Source organism: Pleurodeles waltl, chromosome 1_2 (assembly GCF_031143425.1).
Source record: "Pleurodeles waltl isolate 20211129_DDA chromosome 1_2, aPleWal1.hap1.20221129, whole genome shotgun sequence".
NCBI classification, from domain to species: Eukaryota; Metazoa; Chordata; class Amphibia; order Caudata; family Salamandridae; genus Pleurodeles; species Pleurodeles waltl.
Genome location: NC_090437.1, coordinates 51,080,461 through 51,104,409, shown reverse-complemented (window position 1 = coordinate 51,104,409; position 23,949 = coordinate 51,080,461). Strand labels below are relative to the sequence as shown.

Below are 23,949 nucleotides of genomic sequence, written 5' to 3'. Positions count from 1 at the left end.
CGGAACGCACGACAGGCCTCGCAGGTGTCTTCGCTGTGCTCAGGTGACAGGCACAGGTTGCAGACCAAGTGTTGGTCTGTGTAGGGGTATTTATTGTGGCATTTGGGGCAGAAACGGAACGGGGTCCGTTCCATCGGCGTTCTTCAGCACGCGGTCGGGCCGACCAGGCCCCGACGGAGGATCGAAAAACCTACCCCGAAGGGCACCGGAGCTCTTCGATCTTCGACACGGTGTGGAATCTAAGTACGCCGATCCCGAACGCAACAATACCGACGAAAATCTTCCGAAATTAGCTAATTTTCCGTTCCGAAACTCGGAGCGACAGGAACACGTCCGAACCCGATGGCGGAAAAAAAACAATCGAAGATGGAGTCGACGCCCATGCGCAATGGAGACAAAAGGAGGAGTCACTCGGTCCCGTGACTCGAAAGACTTCTTCGAAGAAAAACAACTTGTAACACTCCGGCCCAACACCAGATGGCGAGCTATTGCAGAACATGCGTATCTACAGCGACAGATGCCATCGAACATAGGATTATTATTTGGGGTGGGTGACTGCACATTCTTACTATAATAATCACAACATTTGTCAGGGTGAAAAATTCAAGTCACTAAATTAACCTGGTCTCAACTCCCTGACAGCAATGTCACAGAACAGACAGGCTAAACTTAGGGCAATGTAAAGTATTTATGCAGTACTGAAACAGTATTAACGTCCCAAAACCAAACAATAAAAACCCCATAGCAAATGAGAAAAAGAGTCAAATTTAGTTAAAAAAAAGGCCACTAAAATGACAAAAATCCAATAAGAAGAACTAGAGATATGCCAAAAAAGCACTAAGGGTAAGCCCAAAAAAGTGCTAGGTGCTAATAATAGTCTATGGTTGTGGTAGACTGGGACCCATGCGCAATTTCAGGCTAACCGTGAAGGAGCGCGGTCAGATACACAACCAAGTCAAAGATTTTACCTTCTGACTTAATCTTTTAAGCCCTAATCAACTACAGGAGTACATCTGTAAAGCCCCACGACCTCAGGGAAGCCCCTTATAAGACACACAGGGTATGAAGGCAGAGGCCCAACAGCAGAATCTAGACCAGGTGCCACTGGTCAGCTGGGTACTACCAGGGAAAGACCTAATGCAACCTGTTGTCTCCCTTGAGCGACACAGGAGGTCAGGCAACTGATCTTTGGAGACCACTGCTTTGTCTTAGGCACAAAAGGCAGCAGGCCCAGTCCCTCAGGGGTCCGCTCAGATCACAGACAACAGGTCCAATCCTCTTCTGATTGTCTGCAGTTCAGAGTGTGTGGAAGAGAGTGCCAGGCGGTGCCATGTTTATGCCTGGCAGCAACTAGTGGGTGGGTGACTCCTGATTCATCCATAGCCAATGGGATAAAAGTTCCTAGGGTGTAACACTTCCCATCTCTTCAGGTTTGCCTTACTGTAAACAGATCCTAAATGTCATGTAGCAGGGCATTTACAAGATGACAAAATACTTCAGGCGACACTAAATGTGGGCTCTGAGGACTGGGGATTTGTGTGAGTATCACAGGGAGATCCCCATTGTACACCCACATCTAACACTAAAATCCAGTTTGAAGCAGGTACAGTGCCCACAACAAACCCAGAGACAGAAGTCTGGTACGTTGAAAGCAGGGTCCTTCAGCTACCAGACGGGATATACAAGAATTGTCTTGGTATCTGTTTTCTCCCTTTCAAGTTTGTCAAAAGGTGAAATGTGTCTCAGCCGCGCTGCTAAGCAGGATTTGACACTGTAGTGTCAAGGATCCCCACAGCCCCACCCTGTATATTCTGCTGAGCTCAGAGTAATCTTTGCCCATTCAGGTCAACCTACTGTTTGCTCCTGTGAGGCATTTCCACCTATTCAAGGCAGAGCACAAGGTGAGATTTATCAGAGCTCTAAGCTGATTACCCTCCTTATGACAGTTCAGGCAGGGTAAGGATAACTTTCTAAAAGTTACGTTTCCTTAATAATTATTAAATATCCGACTTCACCACTGAATTGTATTTTTAATAACACTTTTAAATAGTTTTAAATAGTTGTTTAATTACTTTTGTTGCTGATCCCATTCCAGAGACACAGTATTAGTAGTTTAATCTGTACTTAGGTTTTCTACACAGGACAGCTAGGCCTGCCACACTGAAAACATCTTTTAGGTCCTAGTCACTGTAGGGATGGGGTAACATTCATTTTGAGCTTCAAGTACCATTCATCCTATGTTGTGGGCTACAAGTCTTAATGTACAAGTTACTTACCTTCGGTAACAAAATATCTTGTAAAGACATATTCTAGTTGGCGATTCCTTACCTTAGTCATTGTGATGAAGTTGCGAGTAGTACATAGGCGCCGCCCTCGCGCAGTGACGTCAGTTTCTTTTAACGACTTTCCACGCCAGAACGCAGAGCCGCTAAGAACAATGAGATTGGTGCGCCAGAGCTAAGGACCTGAAAGGGGGATTCTATGTCCCTAGAAATCAGTTTGCAAGCGGGGAGGATGGGTGGGCGGTAAGGAATCTGCAATTAGAATATGTCTCTACCAGATATTTTGTTACCGAAGTTAAGTAACTTCTACATCTGACAGGGACTTCTAGTTGCTGATTCCTTACCTTAGAAGAGATACCCAAGCAATGCCATCCTTGGTGGTGGGCTGCGAACCAAGATCATACTAGAAAGTCCTGCAGGACTGAACGACCAAAGTAGCTGTCTCGACGGACCTGACTATCCACGTGTGAAGGGATGCCCACTTAGCTGCCTGACAGATGTCCAGGACAGGAACTCCATATGCGAACGCAGTGGAAGCAGCAGTAGCTCTGGTGGAATGAGCATGCAAGCCTTCAGGACGTTGCTTTTTAGCCAAAGCGTAGCACATTTTTAATGCAAAAAAGCACCCATCGAGAGATGGCACGCTTTTGCACCGCCTTCCCTTTCTTCGCACCCACATAGCCAACAAGGAGTTGATCATCCACCTGGAAATCTTTAGTACGATTGAGGTAGAATGCCAACGCTCGTTTTGGGTCCAGACGGTGGAGTCTCTCCTCCTCATGGGAAGGATGGGGGGATGCATAGAAGGTAGGCAAAGTGATGGACTGGCCTACATGAAATGGTGTAACCACCTTAGGAAGAAAGGAAGGAAGCTCTAGTGCGTAACACCACTTTATCAGGGTGCACAGCCAAGTATGGAGGTTTTGAAGAAAGGGTCTGAAGCTCATTCACCCTGCGAGCAGAGGTGATAGTGACCAGAAAGACTGTTTTGAATGTAAGGAGCAGCAAGGGACAATTATGCATTGGCTCAAAGGGGGTACACATCAAATAAGTAAGTACAAGATTAAGATCCCACTGAGGCATGATAAATGGAGTGGGAGGAAATAAGTGGGAGAGCCCTTTTAAGAACCTACTCACAATAGGAGATTCAAAGAGTGAGGGCTGATCAGGTAGCCTAAGAAAGGCGGAAATGGCAGACAAATACCCTTTAAGGGTGCCCAAAGCAGAGCCTGGCTGGGCTAAAGAAAGAATGAACAGAAGAACCTCAGACAGAGGGGCAGAAATTGGATCAACAGATTTGTTGGTACACAATGCCACAAATTTATTCCGACAGGCGCATACAGTTTTAGTTGATGGACGCCTACCTGCCAAGATAACATTGCAGACTTCGGGTGAAAGGGCAAATGCCGTCAACTGTCGGCTCTCAATCACCACTCATGAAGGCGGAGGTTGTATAGGTTCGGGTGGAGAACCGTCTCCTGTTGCTGCGACAGAAGATCCGCCCAAAGAGGCAGTCTGAGTGGAGGATCGATGGACATGCTCAATAGCTCTGAATACTACACTCTTTAAGCCCAGTCCGGAGCCACCAAGATAACTTGGGCCCGGTCGTACTTGATTTTCTTGAGAACTCTGGGCAGAGAGGGATAGGCGGGAAGGCGTAAAGGAGGCCGGAGCTCCACTTGAGAAAAAAAGAGTCTCCGAGCAAGTGCGCCTTGGAAACTCCCAACGCGCAAAACAGCTGACATTGCGCGTTCTCTGAGGAGGCGAACAGATCTAACCAAGGCTCTCCCCACTTGAGAAAGAGACCTTGTGCCATCTCCGGTTGGAGACACCATTCGTGATAGACTGTGAGTCGGCGGCTGAGTTTGTCTGCTCTGGCGTTGAAAGCCCGCCAGATGTTGAACCATCAGGGTAATGCCCTGATGTTCCAGCCATGTCCAGAGGCATAGTACCTCCTGACAAAGGGTCCAGGACCTTACCCCGCCCTGTTTGTTGGAGTACCACATGGTGGTAGTGTTGTCCGTGAACACCTGCACCACTTTCCTTTTGAGAGAGGGAAGGAATGCTTTCAACGCAAGTCTCTTTGCCTGGAGTTCCAGCATATTTACGTGGAGCCCCGACTCCGCCAGAGACCAGAGGCCTCTGATCACCGCCTCTCCCATGTGGCCGCCCCAACCTAAAAGTGACGCATCTGTCATTATAGAGAGATCTGGTTGGGGATTTGAAAGCCACCACTGCAGGTCTTTCACAGTCCCCTCTGAGATCTGGACCATGTCGGAGAGAAATCCCTGATGCTGCACCCACTGGAACTACAGGTCCCACTGTAGAGCCTGCATATGCCATCTGGCATGTGTTACTAGCAGGATGCAGGAGGCCATGAGGCTCAGCAGCCTCAGAGTCAGTCTCACCGAAACCCAAGACCGAGGCTGAAAGATCGGAATCATAGCCTGAATGTCTTGGACTCGCGTGTTGGGAGGATAAGCCCGAAATTGCACTGTATCCAGAACAGCTCCAATGAAAGGAAGAGCATGAGAGGGAGTCAGGTGTGACTTTGGCACGTTTATAGTGAAGCCCAGCTTGTGCAGGAGGTTCGCCGTAGTGTGAAGGTGGGAGACAACTGTCTGGGGCGAAGGCGCCTTCAACAGCCAGTCATCGAGGTAGGGGAAGACTGAGACCCCTAACCTGCGCAGATGAGCTGCAACCACCGCCATCACTTTCGTGAACACCCGAGGGGCGCTGGTAAGGCCGAAAGGGAGCACGGTAAACAAAGTGCTTGTGACCTACCACGATGATTCGTAGGTAATGTCTGTGGGCAGGCAGGATGGGGATGTGGAAATAAGAATCCTGCAAGTCCAACGCTACCATCTAGTCTCCTGGGTCTAAGGCAGACAGAACCTGAGCCAGGGTGAGCATTCTGAATTTCTCCTTCTTGAGGAAGTAGTTCAGGTCCCGAAGGTCTAGGATAGGACGTAAGCCCTGTCCTTCTTCAGTATCAGAAAGTAGCGGGAATAACAACCACGACCTACTTCTGGCACAGAGACCCTTTCTATAGCTCCCTTGGCCAAGAGAGCAGCGACTTCCTGGTAGAGAAGCACCAAATGATCCTCCGGGAGATGATGGAAGGATGGTGGCATGTGTGGTGGTGCAGATTCGAAAGGGAGGGAGTTGCCCTTCCGAATGATCTGCAAAACCCACCGGTCCGTGGTGATATGTTCCCAGTGGGGCAGGTGATGGCGGATCCTGCCACCAACTGGGTGGGAGTGAGGGGACTGATTAAGAGGGTTTGGAGACTGCAGCGGGGGCAGAGGTGGACTGGACAGACCTCTGGTTCCCGGTCCCACGGCAACATGGGATTCCGCATCCTCGGCCATACATAGGCAGGCCAGCGTGCGTGGTACGGTGGCTGGGTAGAGGACGCAACATGGTGCCCCTTCTGTGTCCACAAAAGGGATGAAAAGCGGACTGTGGTGGGCGTGTGGTGGAGGAAAGACCAAGGGACCAAGCCGTAACCTGGGAATCCTTGAATCTCTCCAAGGCCGAGACCGCTTTGTCTCCGAAGAGACGGGTACCATCAAAGGGCATGTCCAGGAGTGACTGTTGAACATCCCGCGAGAAGCTAGAAGTGCGTAACCAGGCTTGGCGCCGTCAGACCACTGTCGTTGCAACCGATCTGCCCAGAGAGTCGGTCATATCCAGCCCACAACGGATGGTGAACTTCGCTGCGTCTGTCCCATCTTTCACTGCTTGGGAGACGATAGCACGGGCCTCCTCCGGTATCTGCGGCAAGACTCGCGCAACCGTATCCCACAGGGAGTGGGTATAATGGGCCAAAAGACACGTGGTGTTCACCGAGTGCAGTGCGAGGCTGGAGGAAGCAAACAGCTTCTTGCCAAATTGTTCCAGCCTTTTTGATTCCCTATCTGGGGGTGTGGAAGGGAATGCGCCCGAGGAAGAGGATGCCTGGATAACAAGACTCTCAGGCGTGGGGTGTTGGGACAGGAATTAAGGGTCGTTCGGGGCAGGCCGATGGCAGCGTGCGATAGTCCTGTTCACAGGAGCCCCTGTGGTGGGTCTGGACTAAGTACCCAAGAGGAAATCGGTGAGGACTTAATTGAATGGTAGAATGGGCTCAGATGTGGAAGCCACTGGCTGAAGAACCTTCGTCAGGAGATTTGTCCTGAACAGTAGACAGCTCAAGGCCAAGAACCTCAGCCGCCCTACTAACCACCACAGAATACGTCGCTCCCTCAACCGTTGCCAAGGTAGGAGGAGACAGCATGCCAGCGTCTGGAGAAGTGTCCAGGCCACTGGCCTCGCCCAACTCCTGTGCCCAGTCCAAATTAGGGTCATCCTGGTATTTGTAAGGGTCCAGGGACCCCTCCAAACCTTCACTGAATTCGTACCAATAAGAAAAAGGGTCTGAATCCGACCTGGGATGAATAGGCACCATCGAAGACAGACTTGGCGTCGGTCGATGCTGTTCCGACTCGTCATCAGAGTCATCGGGGATGAGGATCGGGTCGACGTTGATGGTGGGCACCACAGACATCAGGAGCGTCAACAATCGAACTGGTGCCGGGGAAGGTCCCAGTGGTACGACCGGGGTAGGTGCCGATCTGGAGGGGCCTCGGAGGCCGGAGACGAAACCGTCAGCGTGGAACTCGAAGGCCCCTTGACCGAACCTCTTCCCAAAGACGCCGTATGGGGCTTGGCCTGCCCAAAAATGAGGCGCATGGCCTCATAAAACTTCTTCAATGGGCAGGGGTCGCTCCGACTCCCAGAAACTCGGGGAAGCACGGAGTGGACCTAAAAGCAGGCTGCCAAGACGGAGGCCTTGAACGTCAACGCTTGTCCCTCGTAGCATCAGCTGAGTGACATCGAAGGGTGACGGGACTGCTTCGACTTCTTCTTACCTTGGCCCAAAGACTTAGAGGAAGAAGAATGGTGGTGGTTCTGCAAGCAGTCTAGAGACCTTCCCCTCAAGCGAGACCAGGACCTGCGTGGAGTCGAGCGCCAGACCGCCATGAGCCTGAGGGACCACTCCCTCAAGGCCTTCAGGTGCATGACCCGGCACTCAGAGCATGACTTCGGGTCGTGGTCAAGCTCCAGGCACCACAAACAGACCTGATGCGGATCTGTCACTGACATCTTGCGGTGACAGTTCTCGCACGGCTTGAAACAGGTCTTTGGGGACATCTCGACGCACCAAAAACTCACCAAAAACTCGACAAAAGGGTCGAACTTGGTCAAAAAGAGACCACAGTAGCTCTCTCCGGATCAGCGCATGGCGCGGAAAGAAAGGAACTGGTGTCACTGCGCTGAGGCATATTACTCCAGATGTCATCACAGCAACTATGACGCCAACAACACTCCCGGAGTCGACCAACACCTGCTACCGACGTGCAAGAGTATTGCTTGAAGAAAAAATCTCTGGATCCAGTCTGACGCCTAGGGAAAAATTCTAAGGTTAGGAATCTGCAACTAGAAGTCTCTATCAGATATGTGTATCTACACCCACAAATGCTACAAACGCACATAAAATTCTAATCAAGCATCTGAAAACGATCTTTACAACTGTCAGAAGCAAAGGAATAACATTTATCGGTCCATGCTGAACTTCTAGCAAGTGTCTGGGTGGCATTTATAATGGCTCTCGGAGTAACAGTCATCCAACCTGAAGTTTCTAAGGGCCAACCATAGTTGATTTTTAGTGGCTTTGGGGAGGTGAAGGAAAACATTTGAGGAGTATTCAAAGTCTGGAAGGTAGGGCCTGTCGAAAGGTGTAAGGTGTCCAGGGGATAGGAAGACCTGAACTGCGCAGGCAATGATGCAGAGTGGCACCTGGGATGATAATGAGCTTGTTGTTGGTGTGGCTGGGATGATGAGGAATGCAAAAAAACTGTGAGATGGAGGCACCCATGGCAACAGCGGTACAGGTCTGAGGATAGATTCTAAGGTGCCGGCTGGCATAAAGGGCAAACCCTCCAACGGTAACCCAGCAGGTTCACCTTTTAGCTCTGTAGGATGGAGTCAGTGGCCCAAAGATAGCATGCATGGCATCACATAATTCTTCGAGTTGGGCAAGTGTCAATCTGGTGCCAGGAAACTCAAGATAGCGCTGAGTGTCATGATGCTGGCTCCACCGGTAGAGTTCTGGAGCGGGGCCTAAAAGCACGATGTCAAGAAGGTGAAGCCAAAGAGCACTTCAACTTCATCTTTTGCTTTTTAGACTTACTTAACTTTGATAAGGAGGTCTTGGAGTGGAAAGACTATTGTCCTCAGGAGCATCACTGGGGGTCTTCCACAGGAATGAGAACAAAACCTGGTGCGAAGCCGCCTTTTCAGTTGCTTGCAAGTTGCGCTTAGGTGCACTGACTTGCACTCCAGGCAAACCTTGGGTTGTGCCTCAGTACCAGGGACAATCCAGTTGGGGATCGGACACAGACATCTGCTTGTGGCAATAACTGCAAGGCTTGAACCCTGAAGGTTTTGCACAGGACATGATGTCCTAGCACTCTGGGAGCAAAGTTAAAAAATGTTGACAAAAAGTCGAAAAAGGTTGGTCAAATAAGGACTGAGGTAGGTCTCTGGACTTGCTCTGTTGGTGAGGAACAAAATGAACAGACAGTTTGCCGGGGTGACACCAAAACATCACTTTTGATACAGATGGTGCTGAGGTGAACAATGCCACTTACCCGCATGCACAGGTACTGCTCAAGATTTGTCAGATCAAGTCTGACGTCTGGGAATTATTATAAGGTGTGGAATCTACAGTCAGATGTCTGTTTCAGTAGTGACTCAGAACCTACTGATAGGAAGAAACTATATTAGCTTCCGGTACACACAATTATTTCCAAAGCCTTAAACAGTGCACAAACCTATTTAGTCTAACATCCCTGCTTTTATGGCTCACAAGTGTTCCTGGTACTGTCCTTCCAGATGTACGGATTCTAATGGGCAGCACATTCTGTAAACACCCAAAGTTCTGTCTGCCTCTTTTGGGGACCAACAACTATGGAATGCTTTGCTGGTCAAACTTCAGAAGCAATGGCCATCAAAACTAAGGAAGCGTCAGGCTTATGGAAGGGTTTGATTAGTGCAGGAGAATAGAAAGTCGGCAGGGGGTGAGTGCCTTTTTCATTGCAGTCACAATCTTGATTTGATAAACTGACCACCACCTGGATATCTTCCGCATGGACAAAGAACATTCTAGGGAAAAAGGTATATCATGTAGGGTTTGACGAATGTTGATCAGTAGTGAAGTTATTCAAGATTCCATGGAATGTCGCACTGTGGATGAAACTGCAGCTACAACCCACGCCCATCTGTCTGATGGAATTTCTTCCCACCTCTGAGAGAAAATGTCAATCTCCTCTTGCCAAATGCGGAGTGTGTGAATAAGAAAAAACACTGAGTCACTGTTCAGCAGTGGTGAATCCTCTACTCTGAGAGCTCCTGTTATGGTAGTGAATGCAGCAGGAAACCTATCTTGTTGGAAATGTTGCTGTTGAGGCTGTGGTGTAAGCATCTGTCTGGTGGCACCGCTATGGGCACCTCTGGCCAGAGCCTGGGTGCCTCCCTTGTGGTCTACAAAATATAAGGGCACTGCTGCTGCAGAAGCTCCACACCAGTTCCTTTTTGATTTGCTCAAATTCCTCAATCTTGGGTACAAAGAAGTGTTAATCATCACAAGCAAAATCATCAGCTAATGCATTTGGACATCTGACAAGAAACCTATGACTGTGAGCCAAGTATGGCATGCAATAGAAAGCTGGTGGTGCATCAAGAGCTGGTCTGCTTTGTCAAAAGACTTCCAAATTGCACCATTAGAAACAACACTGTAATCCTACACAACCTTCTTTGCTTTTTATCACTGATCATTTGTAAGATTCTGTATAACGTCCTAAATTTCTTCAGTAATATCAACTACACAGAGTTGTGAATCAGGTATTTGGCAGCTCCTGCGCTAAATATTTCTCTGCAGTGTCTGCACTTTTTCTCCTTATTAAGAAAAGATCAATATGTCAGAGGATTGAAGCAACAGTTAAGAGCTGTGTGAACTACAACAGAATGCAGTTTCATGTGGTGCATATATATATATATATATATATATATATATATATATATATATATATATATATATATATATATATATATATATATATATATAATATGATCCTTTGATTGGACTAATGAAGTTCTAACTGCCTGTACTGGGGAACTTCTTTGCTGTCCTACTTAGGAACTGGACAAATCATAAGTTTTGAAACATTCGTTTTCTACAAAGTAAGTCGCTTGGAAGCTGGAGCACTTGGCTGCTTTAATGGAGTGGAAATCAGAGATTCTAAAAAGAGACCTGTGATGAGGTAGATGGAAATCTTGCAGTACTGGATTTCCAATCTATGACAGTCGTTGGTCTTAAACTCCAAACATGTATAATACAACTCAAGACTTTTGCTGTCACTAGCTGAGAGCCCTTTTTGTCGTCTCAATATTTATCTTAATTAATTTAAAGTTGAGTGTCTACCCAAGGTTCTCCTCAACTTGAGGTTGGGTGTGTCACCTAGATTGTGATCCTTCAGCTAATTTGTCATTTGCATTTTGAGGTTCATTGGGTCCAAATACGTAATAGCCTTGAAGCGGACAGTGTTGCTGTGGCTTTCAATTTTCTCTGATTCTGAGGAACCTCTGGTGGAGTAATACAATTTCCTTGTTGAATTGTTTGGTGTAATTCACCAATATACCAGGGCTTCACAAATAAATGGGATGAGAAAAGCCTCTGGCCCTCTTCATCTGCATTAAATATTTTGAATGGACCAAAAGGTCATACTTTATCCAGGCATCAGCATAGTTCTCCCCCAAACTCGTCTTCACAGACCTCTTGGAGTGTTTTGGCAGGATCCTCATTCAGCCTAACGCTGCTGTTCCCAACAACTTTAAGTTCTTTTTGCAAAGAAATGACTGACATTCTCGGCACTGGGTATTGTCTTGGCACCTTTGTAACCACAGTTCAAAGGCTGTGCATAACAATGTTCAGGGATTGTGGGTGGTAGATTCAGATGAAATTTCAAAGGGATATTCATCATGGTCTCGAAACCAAAGCCCTCCTTTCTCCCCTGCCCCCAAAGTTAGTCTCCTGCCACCTGAACCTGCAAGCCATTGGTCAGAAAAACATTTTCAGTACTCTGCTTTAGTCAACAGCAAAACCTTGTTCTGCTTCTTCTGCAACATTGCTGTAGACTCAGAAACTGGAAAATGTCTTTTGTCTACCTTAGGAGCACAGGCTTTCACCTCCAGACCAAATGAGAAAAAAGCAATCTAAAGTGGAGTCGGCATCACAATAAATTGTTGTTCTCAAAGTAAAGTGGGCACAAGTCACTCAAGACATGCCTGAAACAGACACAAATATTTTTTTTGAAAAACAACTTGAATTAAGCTGGGCCCAGCACTGTAAAGAAGCAATATGAGCATTATGCGAATCTACAATAGATGCATGCAGGAAAATAAAAACAAAATACATTTCCTGGAGCAAAACGAAAGCCAACATTGGTTTGAAATAAAAAATGAACAGAGAATAAAGGGGAGATCACATTGAAACACTACTGAGACAGCACAGTATCAGAACTAAGGCTGTCTAGTTTGACAGTGGGCCTGACTGACAAAGCTTATTAAATTATTAAGTTCAATTCATCCTAATTCTGCATATCAAGATGCAAAATTTAAAATTGCCAACACAATTGTGCTCACTTAGATGCACATACACCTCTGTGAAACCTGGCCTATGCACAATATGCCTCATTCTATGGTGAGGGTGTGAAATCAGGATTTCAAATGGAAAAATATGAATGTTAAGGAAAATGAGAGACAGATTGTAATTTTCACTTCTTACAACTGAAAAGTTGAGAGTTCTCATAAGTACGATTTACTTCTGAAAAATCAGTAACATTTGAGAGCATGTGCTACCATATAGTAAAGCAAAAAAAGGAAATCTGCAAGAGATCAATGCTTGTGCTTAGGTGATGTACTATCAGTCTGCTGAGTAAACCAGCATTAAAGGATGTCAAAATGTGGTTTTCTGGTATTGGTGGAATACACAACTATCAAGAACAACACTGGGAAATGAGGCTTATTTTTACAAAACTGTAGCTGTCTGAGATAAGTGGACTTAATAACAGTTTATGGAGAGACCACGCAGACTGAAAAAAAAACAATAACATTAAGTATGCAGGTAAACAAAGATAGTGAAGATTTAATTAATTTGGAAACAGCATGCAATGCATTGGACCCCAGAAGCAATTCTAGCCACAAATAAAAAGTTCACACGTTCTAGTACATAGTGAAAACTGCAATTTACCTGAGATATTATTCTGACAATGAAATCTACTACAAGTTTGGACTCCTTGTTGAACAAGCCTTGCCAAAGTTTATCCACAATACGTTGCGTCAAATAGATCACGTTGGTTACCAGCACCTGGTAACTTCCCCCACTTGTTATTGGCAGAGTTGCTTCTTCACCTACACAGAAAATAAACAAAGCCCATGTTTGCCCTTCATTTTTTTTTACTAACTGTTTGTTGATTTAAAAATACTCAGAATGTCATGTCAAAAATAAATCCAGAGTCTGCTACCTGGCAGTATTCCCACTTCGCTTTTGCACACCGATTTATGTTTTTTTGCTTGTACGGAGCAGCTTGGGGGACGAGGCCCTGATTCAGAGTTCCTGCAGCTGACCCCAGGGAACCAAAACCTTACCCAAGGGGACAGCTTCTCATTTTCAGCTGCAAGAAAATAAACCAGTAAGCAGCGTCACTTCTGATGCACAAGGTATTTCTCCTAAGAGGGGGTAGCACATTTGAAATAGTGAAGCATCTTTTGACTTTTGCAAAAGCATCATATTCCACGGAATATGGGTCAGATCACTTGATAATGGTTCAAGAGTTCTAGAAGGAGGAACATGCAGAGGCTGGAACATCCGTGCATGATGAAAATGGTTTGGGAGAAGAACTGTAAACAGTGGGCACACAGGCAATGTGGACACCATACTTCGCTTGCTACATCCCTCATTTGATGCTTCCCTTTGCAACATCTAAAGACTGAAAGTATGGATACATACCTAGAGATTAATTGAGGTAAGACATCCCATGTGTATTCTTGTGCCACCATAAGGCAGCACAGAATTTGACATCATTGGAGCTTTGATGAACTTATATACATTTCAAGCTGCACCTTTCTTTATTCCCACTGATGAAATCAATCATGCAATGCAACAATGTCAAGAACATGCAGAAAGCATTCTATAAAACCAACTTAAAAAATGTTTGTGGGGGCATTTATTAACCCACTTAATGTCCCTCGCGACGGACTACTGCCAAAATGAAATCTCTGCTATTATGGTTTTGGGCACCTGTCTCTAAGCCAAATAAAGAGATGGGAGCACAGGGACAGAAGCACCAGGAAGCACTACTTTAGCAAATTAAGAGTAGCTTGTGGCAGCCTCATGAAACAGCCAAGCTTGTGGCCCATCAAACGTAACAGTTCAGAAATGTGCCTGAAAAATTAAGACCGGAAGTCCTACTGAGTTTATCACCACTATAACGATACACAAGGAAATGTGCATTGCAATTTTCAGTTACATGGTGGAAAGATTTTGCTTCTTCCAACCAGAGTCAAAAGTTTTGTTGAGGCAATCGGTCTCACCAGCATTGCCAGTGGCCAGTGACAACAGCTATTTACCAAATTTGCTTACTGAAATAGCTATCAGGAGTGATAGTGAAGACTCTTATTCACTTATCACTAACAGCATGGGGAGGACTGAGTAAAATGAATCCATGAACTCGTAACACTGTCATGAGACTGAAGAGTTAGGAATTTCTCGGAATGTTAACATGCAAACACCAACATTAGCTCTCCGAATTCAGAATATGAATTCAATTCTTGGCACTTTTTACAACATCATGCAACTCAGAAAAACAAAAAAGCGATGGTGAAGATACAGGAAGGTGAGTACAATTGCATCCAAAAGTAACTTTGTAAAAGACACAAATTGGTACTTAAACAAAACTTAAGAGAATAAAATGGCCAGTAAACATAAACTTCAACGCATTCATATCCTTTACCAGTAAACAGCTCCGTGTCTCAGTGGCATGGTGTAATACTTAACTTTTGCTCTTCTGCCAGCTATGAGATGTGTCCATTACTATAGCTTCTACATACCCCCCCCCCCCCAAAAAAAAAAATGGCTGTCCTCCTTGCTTCACAGACACCCATCTATCCAACATGACTGCATCACTCCCTAAACCTCTTATGTTATACCTGATCCTTTTAACAGGGTACTTACTATGTCACTGGTATACAATATATCACTGGTTTACATTTAAGATGTCACTATCCCTTGTTGTTCAATACTTCTGCCATTACAGTGTCAGCCAGTCCAACTCCATTCATAGTGTCCACCCAATTACCATGCTATGACTGTTTAAATAACCTGATAAATCCCACCCAGCAAAAGGGCCTGGATTTTAGGTCATGAAGATAAAAAGCAAATTACACACCTATATATCATCAGTGTACAGCACCTGAAGGAAAACCTGCTTTTCTGTCATTACATATAGGAGCAAGACTAGCAATAATTCACTTTTCACCCAACCATACATATAGGCAGATAATTTGAAAATTAATAGTCACCTAGTAGAACATCTGCTGCAAGAAGATGGCTCATAACATTGTCCAATATGTAGGTCTGGAACTCTTTCTGTTGGCTCCTTGTAGATCTATCTGGGGAAGCCTGCAAAATACAGGTTACAAAGTTCACAGAAAGTCCATTGAAAGAAATATTATAAAGTATTACAACAGAAAAGAAATTCTTACAGGGAAAGCGACACAAATTCAGACCACTGCGTGGATTTAGAATGTATTAACAATCAGGCTAATACCTGCAAATTTGCATTCTGCAGTTAAAATCTCATCACTTACTTTTATATGAACAAAGCTATAACTTGAAACAATAAACCAGGACAATTTAAAAAAAAACGCCATGTGAGTTTGCTGGATGAACAGGGGAAAGAGGTAGGCACTGAGGTGGTTCTACTGTATGCCACAGATGCACTGTGATCAATTGGCAACTTTTCTAAATACAAGCACTGCAATGCCAATAGGTCTCCGCTTACAGGTGACTGCCAATGTATTGGCCTGCCCAATGCTTTTTATGTTATTTTATTAACATGGATGACGGCCATGTGAGATCAGAAAAAAAAAAAAAGACAAAATAGGTGCACCGCTGCAAGCATGATGATGTGCACAGCTGCAAGCGAGGACATTGGACATGGTCTAATTCCAAGATGGCTGCTGTGAGCTCAAATGCACTGCAACGTATGCATGCCTGTCCATCAACATACACACGATTAATGAGTCTTGTAGTAAAAAAGTCATTTTGGGCTTTATTTTGTTTAACTGTTCAGATCTTCTTCATAACTGGGTAGGAGAGGTAAAAGTAGGATGGTGTACAGGAGTCCAGAGCTCAAGCTTAGATAGAAGACATTGCCGAAGGAAAACCTCTTTGGGAACGCTAACAGCACCAGTACCTGAGGCACCAGAGCACCGACCAGGCTACCATCAAATCAGCCCTCAACAACTACCACACCAGATTAAAGACGCTAAAAGGAAGGCCCTGGCACCCTGGATTGAGACCAGTAACAACCAAACCAAGGACCTCTTCACCATCATCAGAGTGTTAACTTGCCCGTCAGCCTCCGAAAACTCTCCCCTCCACACAGGAACTCTGCAATGCCTTCGCTGACCACTTCCTCAGCTAGATAGAAACCATCTATAGAAACTTCAATCCCCAACCCTCCGACCTCCTCGGCATCTCACCAACCCCCATCACTGTTAACCACCCGCTCACTGCATGGGAACAGCTCCATCCACTCAGGAGCACCCACTGACCAATGCCCCCCCACAGGCTCTTCAACCTCAGAAGAGACGAGATGAGTTGTCAGCTCACCACCATCCTCAACGCCTGGTTAACCACAACCACATTTCTCGAAGCCTGGGAGCATGCAGAGATCAGACCCCTCCTCAAGAAACCCTCTGCAGACCCCAGCGAGCTCCAGATTTACTGCCCCATCTCTCTGCTCCCATTCCCTACCAAAGTCATGGAGAAGGCCATCAACCTCCAACTCACTGAACACCTGGAGAGAAATAACCTAATAGACCTGTCCCAAACTGCCTTCAGGGCAAACCACAGCACAGAAAGAGCTCAGATCATCGCAACAGATGTCATCCGCACCCTACTCGGGAAAGGAGAATCAGCCCCCTAGATTCTGTTCGATCTCTCCGCGGCATTAGACACGTCTTCCACCACACACTCATCAATCGACTATGCCAGATAGGAATCGCAGACGATGCGCTCAGATGGATGGGATCTTTTCTCACAGGGTGCACCCAGATGTCTGCCTCCCCCCTTCACCTCGCAAGCCAAGCACACCATCTTTGGCGTTCCCCAAGGCTCTTCCCTCAGCCCGACCCTCTTCAACATCTGCATGACACCACTCACAGACATTGCCAGATAACACATCAGCATCAGCATCATCTCCTACGGTGTTGACATGCATCTCATCCTTCGGAAATAGGGCCCACCTGCACTTATTTTATTATTTCTTTTAAGATGGCTGCAATTGTTTATAGTTAGAGAAATGTTTTGATTTACTTTATCAGTGACACTCTGTGAAGAGGTCACTATCAGCGTCATAATCAAGTGATGTATGTAGCTATTCACATCATGTCCCTTTCTCATTTATGTTTGACATGAACATAATGTACACTTGTTGCAGACTGTTTACATAATTCCTGCCACAAGTCTTCCTCCTTATCAATTGTTTGCCTTAGAAATGCCAACGCATAAAACTGCGGACATTGCACGTTCTCTGCAGAGGCGAACAGATCGAACCAAGGCTATCTCCACTTCTGAAAGAGACCTTTCCCCATCTCCAGATTGAGACGCCATTTGTGATTTGCTAAGCATTTTCAGCTGAGTTCTTCCGATCTGACTTTGAGAGCCTGCAAGATGTTGAACCACCAGGGACATGCACTGCTCTTCTAGCCACATCCAGAGGCGCAGAGCCTCCCATCAAAGGGTCCAGGACCCCACCCGCTCTTTTTGTTGCAGTACCACATGGTGGTGGTGTTGTCTGTGAACACCTGCACCATCTTTCCCTTGAAATGGGGAAGAAAATCTTTCAATGCCAGTCGGATAGCACAGAGCTCTAACAGGTTGATGTGGAGACCCGTTTCCGCCAGAGACTTGGTGGCTCTGATCTCCACCTCTTGCAGATGGCCACCCCATCCCACGAGTGATACATCTGTCATTACTGTCAGATCTGGCCGAGGAAGGGAGAGTGATCTGTCTCTAACCCAATCGCGGTTTGTTACCCACCACTGCAGATCTTGCGCCGTTTCTCCGAGATCTGAACCTTGTCGGAGAGATTTTACTGATGCTGCACCCAATGGAACTTGAGGTCCCACTACAGAGCCCGCATTTGCCACCTGGCCCAGCAGCCTCGGAGTCATTCTAACAGAAATCCAGGACAGAGACTGAAACAGAGGTTTTATCGTCTAAATATCCTGGACTCGCTACGTGGGAGGATAGGCCTGAAACTGAACTGTGCCCAGAACAGCTCCGATGGATGGGAGCTTCTGAGAGGTAGTCAACTGTGACTGTGGCAAGTTTATAGTAAACCCCACCAAATGCAGGAGGTCTACTATTGTCTGGAAGTGAGAGATGACAGCCTGGGACGAGCCTGCCTTCAGCAGCCTGTCATCGAGATAGGGGAAAACTAATACCCCTGATCACTGCAGATCAGCTGCAACCACTGCCATCACCTTGGTGAACACCTGCGGGGCGCTGGTAAGACCAACCTTGAGTGGGAGATATCATCTGTAGGCAAGCAGGACTGGGATATGAAAATAAGCATCCTGCCAGTCCAAAGCTACCATCCAGTCTGCTGGGCCCAGGGCAGGTAGAACCTGAGCCAAAGTGAGCATCTTCAACGTCTCTTTCTTGGGGAAGAGATTGTGGGACCGAAGTTTTAGGACAGGGCGAAGATGCTTGTCCTTTTTGGGAAGCAGAAAGTAGCTGGAATAGCAACCACAGCCTTGTTCTAGCACAGGAACTTTCTCTATGGCTCCCTTGGCCAAGAGAGCCATAACTTCCTTTCAGAGAAGGGACAAAGGATCCTCTATCACCCGATCGCAGGATGGTGCTTATTTGGATAGGGGAAGCTACACAAAGTGGGATGTCCCTAGCCCTAGAATGGCTAAACAACAGGATGAGTTCCTGAGATTCACCCACACAATGAGCAAGGAACAACTGGTCTTCGTGGATTTAAACATTATAGCCACCCATGGTGCTCTCAAGACAACCACTCACGAAAAACCAACAGCCAAGAACTGTCTACTCATGTATGATAGTGCCCACCCCCGCAACTTGAGAGAGAACCTCCCGTTTGGACAATTCCTTAGATTAAGAAAAAACTGCTCAGAGATTTTGGATTACAAAAAGTAAGCTCAAAATTTAACATCGAAGCTGGAGGCTAAGTAATAATCCCCCCCCCCCCCACCCCAGATAATCAATCCAGCCATGAAACAAGATCACAACAACAACAGAGAAGCCCTTTTGGACACCCCTCCTCAAAAGGAGAAAAAGGAAAGACCGATGTGCATTACAACATTTAATATAGCCTCCAATCAAATAAGAAAGATTATCAACAAACACTGGCGTATCCTCAATAGCTGCTCAATGAATAGCCCCAAACCCATGTTCTCACATAAGCGGGGGAAAAGTCTTAGAGACATGCTTGTGCACACCGGTCCGTATCATTTTTGTAAGAAAACAGACGGTACCAACTACTTACAACCATTCACAGGACACTATTCATTTGGTGGTTGCAGTGTGTGCCATCTAACAAAAGTTACCGAAAGGGTTACCTCCAACGACAATACACCATGGACCATCAGAGACTTCCCCAACTGTAACACTCAGCAAGCAGTATATATGATCACTTGCCCAACTTGCTGAACATCGTAGTAACCTGAGATGCGGACAGGCTACTACTAAAATGTGCACTCAAAAAGCACACACAGTAGAGGGTTACCAGTGGGTTATCCTGGAACATCAGAAATACATTAATTGGGTGTCCATACTATTTGAAAGAGAACAATGGTAGTTCTACAAATTATGCACACACCAGAGAGGACTTAATGAGCACATCCCAGGGAGCCAGCTGATGAAGCATAAACATCACAATGGCTATCACTCAGTTATACAGCCACGACAGTGATAGGTACACCCCAGATACTTAAGAATTGGCCCATTGTCTATTTGTTTTTTACCATATACATTTCTGCGGGGCATTTTAAATGGCACCACAACATTTAGACATTTCCTCCCTTCCTTTTCCTTAATAAGTAAGAAAAGTAATAAAAGCATTGAAACCCTTACACTAGTATTATCATTACTTTAAACAAAAGTTAACCCCCTTCTCTCTGTTTCTACAGTCACACGTTTCATGAGACCCCCAGGGACACCTAACTTCCAGAGCCCTCACGTACCTCTCCGCTAGCCAAAGGAGGCCACCATCTTGGACGGTTAGCGTTCCAATGATGTGAATACCGCAGTTTATCAGACCCAGCTTAGATAAGTGCCCTCAAGATTCAGACCCCGGGGAGGTGAGCATTAGGTACCGAGCGGGAGTGTCGCTTTGAGGAAGTAAGTGGCATTTTATTAATCAAACAACCGCGTCACGATGCTGACAAAAAAGTAAAATAAGAGTGCATCCTAACACTTTGCCTAATCTTTAGAGTGTGACTATAAGCACACCCCTCTCCCAGAAGATCTACGATACAATAGTCAGCATACTATTGAGTTGGTCACACTTGCACTTTGTGTGCTTTACGAGTTTTTATGTGTAGTTTGTCTTGTAATGTCTATCATGAGAATACAGCGGCACTCTTATCTTGATTATCACGAGTGCTTTTTTCACAAGTGGGGTCTAGTTTGCAAATAGGTGGCACCACACCCACAAGCAATTTAGTAGCCCAATATGAGAGAGAGCTATGATAACTATATTCCTTTATATCTTCACAGGTGTCAGTGGCAGATATCATACATGATGGATATCATTTAAAGACACCACATCAGTCATACGAATTGCACCATATCACATAGTATGTATTATTTATGGTTACATTAGTGGTAGTCATACAAGGAGTGGTACCAGGACGTCAACCTTGGCCCTGAAGAAGAGCCTAGGGGTAAGGCGCTGAAACATGTAGACGAGGAAGGAAGGTACATGACATACCCAACTTCCAAAGCCCCCTTTTAACAATACTGCCTCCAGGAGATCTAGTAAACCATTGGAACCACTTGGAGGCAGGTATTTTTAATTTATCCAAGACCCCACCAGTCCTATCCCTCATTTGATTCACATTGACGAGATTAGACCAGTGCTCCCACGTATCTCGTCGGTCGCAGCACGCCCCATTCTGTAGCGGCACGTGAAGAATTCCAATGATGAAGAATGCCACCAAGGGGTAACCCTGGTGGGCGAGGGTTTTTCTAGAAGGAAAATCCTTTTTCCTTGTCCATCCTGTGGCAGTTCCGTTCGGCTGGACCTTTCTTGCAATGTTTTCAATTTTAAACTCAATAATCATCAATCCTTTTATGGCATCCTACCCTATTGCCCACCCGGCCCAAGAGCAAAATTTATAATTAACATGGGCTCCATTCTCAAATCCAAGGCATGTGAAAAACATAGTAGTCAGAAATTTTAACTATTTGGAATCCTCTTCTGGTAGGGACTCAGTAGTTCTTACCATACTCATGAACAACCTAGGTCTGATTCAACAGATTGATAATCCGACCCACTCAGCAGGTCACACCTTAGATGGATTGTTTACCAAAAATCGGGGCATTACTATCTGAAATGTTCTTCCCTTTAGTTTGGACAGACCATTAGGTAATTCTGTTCAATCCTGACATCTCACAAAAAACTCAGTTCAGACCCTCTCACCAAATGGCCTTCTACCTATGGGGCTTGGAGTAAAATTAACCCAGATCTTTTAAAAGCCCAACTGCTTCAGTCACAACCCAACTACCCATCTGACATGGAGATGGCCTCACTGAACTTTACTAACTGGCTCAACTCAGTCTTTAACACATTGGCTCCTCCTAAAATCTCCTGGACACCCAGAAACAAACCCTTAGCTCCTTGGTTTACTTAAAGTCTCAGACTCGAAAAACAAAATTGTAGAAGGCGCTGGTGCGCACACTATGATGAAGTGAACAAAATGACACATAAACAAGCACTGGCCAACTATAAAACACTTTTATGCAAAGAGAAAAACATCTACTTCACCCTGAAAAATGAATCTGCTAAAACTCCACAAAGGAGCTTTTCCAAGTGGCTTCCACACTGACTACTTTACGTAACCAGGAAGTTAACCTCAGCCAATTCTTATGTGGTGATCTGAATTTCAACTAGTTTTATCAGATTTGGTATGCATAAGGCTAATTTTCAGCTAAATCAGGCTCTCCTAAGGACCCTTGCATCACCCGATACATTGATGCTGGCTCCAGAAATTATTGGCTAAAATCTTGCCACTATCTTTAATTCCATGTTCCTCTCAAGAGTTTTTCCCTCTCAGTGGAAGAAAGCCTCTATCCTTCCCCTTTTAAATAAACGCAATTTAAATCCCGTAGAACCCAAGGACTTCCACCCGATCTCCGGACTTACCCTGCCAGCAAAAATTGTTGAGAAGGAAATGAACGTCCAATTCTCCCAGTTTATCCATAATAATCACCTATTGGATAATTCTCAGTTTGGCTTCAGACCAGGGCATATTACCGAAACTTCCCTGATCAAAGCAGCATAAAAGAAGTTAGGGCGTATTATACAGAGGAGGGACTGCTGCTCTTATCCTCCTCAATTTGTCAGTGGCTTTTGACACGGTCAATCACAAGCTCTTATGTATTAAAGACAAAGTTCTAGTCCTCCTCACCTTGTTCCTTTTTGGGCCTCTACAAATACCCCCCCTTTACTTTGCCATGCGAAGTCCCCCAGGGAGACTACTCTTTTCAATATGTATGTCACTGAACTGCCCCTCTAATTAAAACATTTAATTTTACATTAACCTCCTATGCTGATGATACCAAGATCATAGGGGGGTCATTACGCCGGGGACCGCGGATGCACTGCCAACAGGCTGGCGGTGCATCCAGGCCAATTCTGACCGCAGCGGTAAAGCCGCGGTCAGAAAAGGGAAACCGGAGGTTTCCCGCCGGTTTTCCCCTGGCCTGAGGAATCCTCATGGGGATTCCGACCCCCTTACCGCCAGCCTGGTTCTGGCGGTTTTGACCGTCAGAACCTGGCTGTCGGTAACGGGTGTCATGGGGCCCCTGGGGGCCCCTGCAGTGCCCATGCCAATGGCATGGGCACTGCAGAGGCCCCCTAACAGGGCCCCACCAAGATTTTCAGTGACTGCATAGCAGACACTGAAAATCGCGACGGGTGCAACTGCACCCGTCGCACCCTTTCCACTCCGCCGGCTCCATTCGGAGCCGGCATCCTCGTAGAAGGGGGTTTCCCGCTGGGCGGGCGGGCGGCCTTCTGGCGGTTTAATTTTAAGTTTATTTTAATCTCCATCACAAAAACAGTTGTCACTGCCTTAAGTTTGTCCAAAATTGACTTCTGCAATGGACTTTGCATGAGGCTGCAGAAACAACACTTCAACAAACTTCATATGGTCCAAAATACAGTTGCCAGGATTCTCCCTGGCATCCCCAAATTCCACTGTATATCCGAATCATTTATAAACTTCACAGGCTCCCCGTCAGGATCCACATCAAGTTCAAGGCCTTATGCATTGCTCACAAGGCTCTACATATGGCAGGGGCTGCCATCTAAAAAAAAAAAAAAAAAACAAAAAAAAAACCTGGAGTGGTATAACCATAAACCTTCGTTCCTCCTATGCCAAGCAAATAGCAACCCCAACATTCAGGAAGGCTAACTGGGGAGGCAGAGGTTTCATTACTTCATTACTGGAACGGCCAGATTGTGGAACAGCCTTCCTCCATCCATGAGAGCATTATCGCTCCTCTTCTCTTTCAGGAAGGAATTAAAGACCTAGTTGTTTTCCAAATAACTGTTTGTTTGAATTGACGCATTACTGTTCTCAGGACTGCTTCTATAGCGCCAAGACACCGTGGGGTAATTGCGCGCTCTATAAATCTCATTAACGTAACAAAATAACAAGCCTTGGCAAATACAGGGAAGCGCTGCACAAGTTTGCAAGATTTGTGGGGACCAGCAAGGCCCAGGTGACCCAATCTCGGTAGGTAGGTCAGGGCCAGCCCTGAGCAAGCAGACAGCCAGCAGGAATAGCTGCAGCCCCCAGCAGAACCCTCTGGCAGCAGGCACACTGAGTCATACAGCAGCACAGCAAAGGAGGGATGTCGACGTCACATGAGTTGCCGAGAGGACGTTCTTCTTGGAGCTGGAGAGTGCTGGAGGGCGGGGCTTCTTGGAGATAGGAGGTCTTCAGACTGAAGAGCCAACGAGCCTTGGCAACAGCAGACGGGGTGCACAGGGGTTCCAGCCAAGCAGCTTCAGTGAAG

The 23,949-nt window shown here is 46.1% G+C and overlaps 1 protein-coding gene across 3 annotated transcripts in view; it reads right to left on the bottom strand.

Annotated features, from left to right (window-relative positions):
- WDFY3 (WD repeat and FYVE domain containing 3) overlaps positions 1 to 23,949 on the bottom strand; it is a 1,200,521-nt gene that overhangs the window by 441,143 nt on the left and 735,429 nt on the right. For all 3 annotated transcript variants that reach the window (XM_069236246.1, XM_069236255.1, XM_069236264.1), the window contains 2 exons: positions 14,967 to 15,066; positions 12,637 to 12,797 (listed from right to left, as the gene is read on the bottom strand). In XM_069236246.1, the coding sequence (XP_069092347.1) occupies positions 12,637 to 12,797; positions 14,967 to 15,066 (261 nt within the window). The remainder of the gene's footprint in view (positions 1 to 12,636; positions 12,798 to 14,966; positions 15,067 to 23,949) is intronic.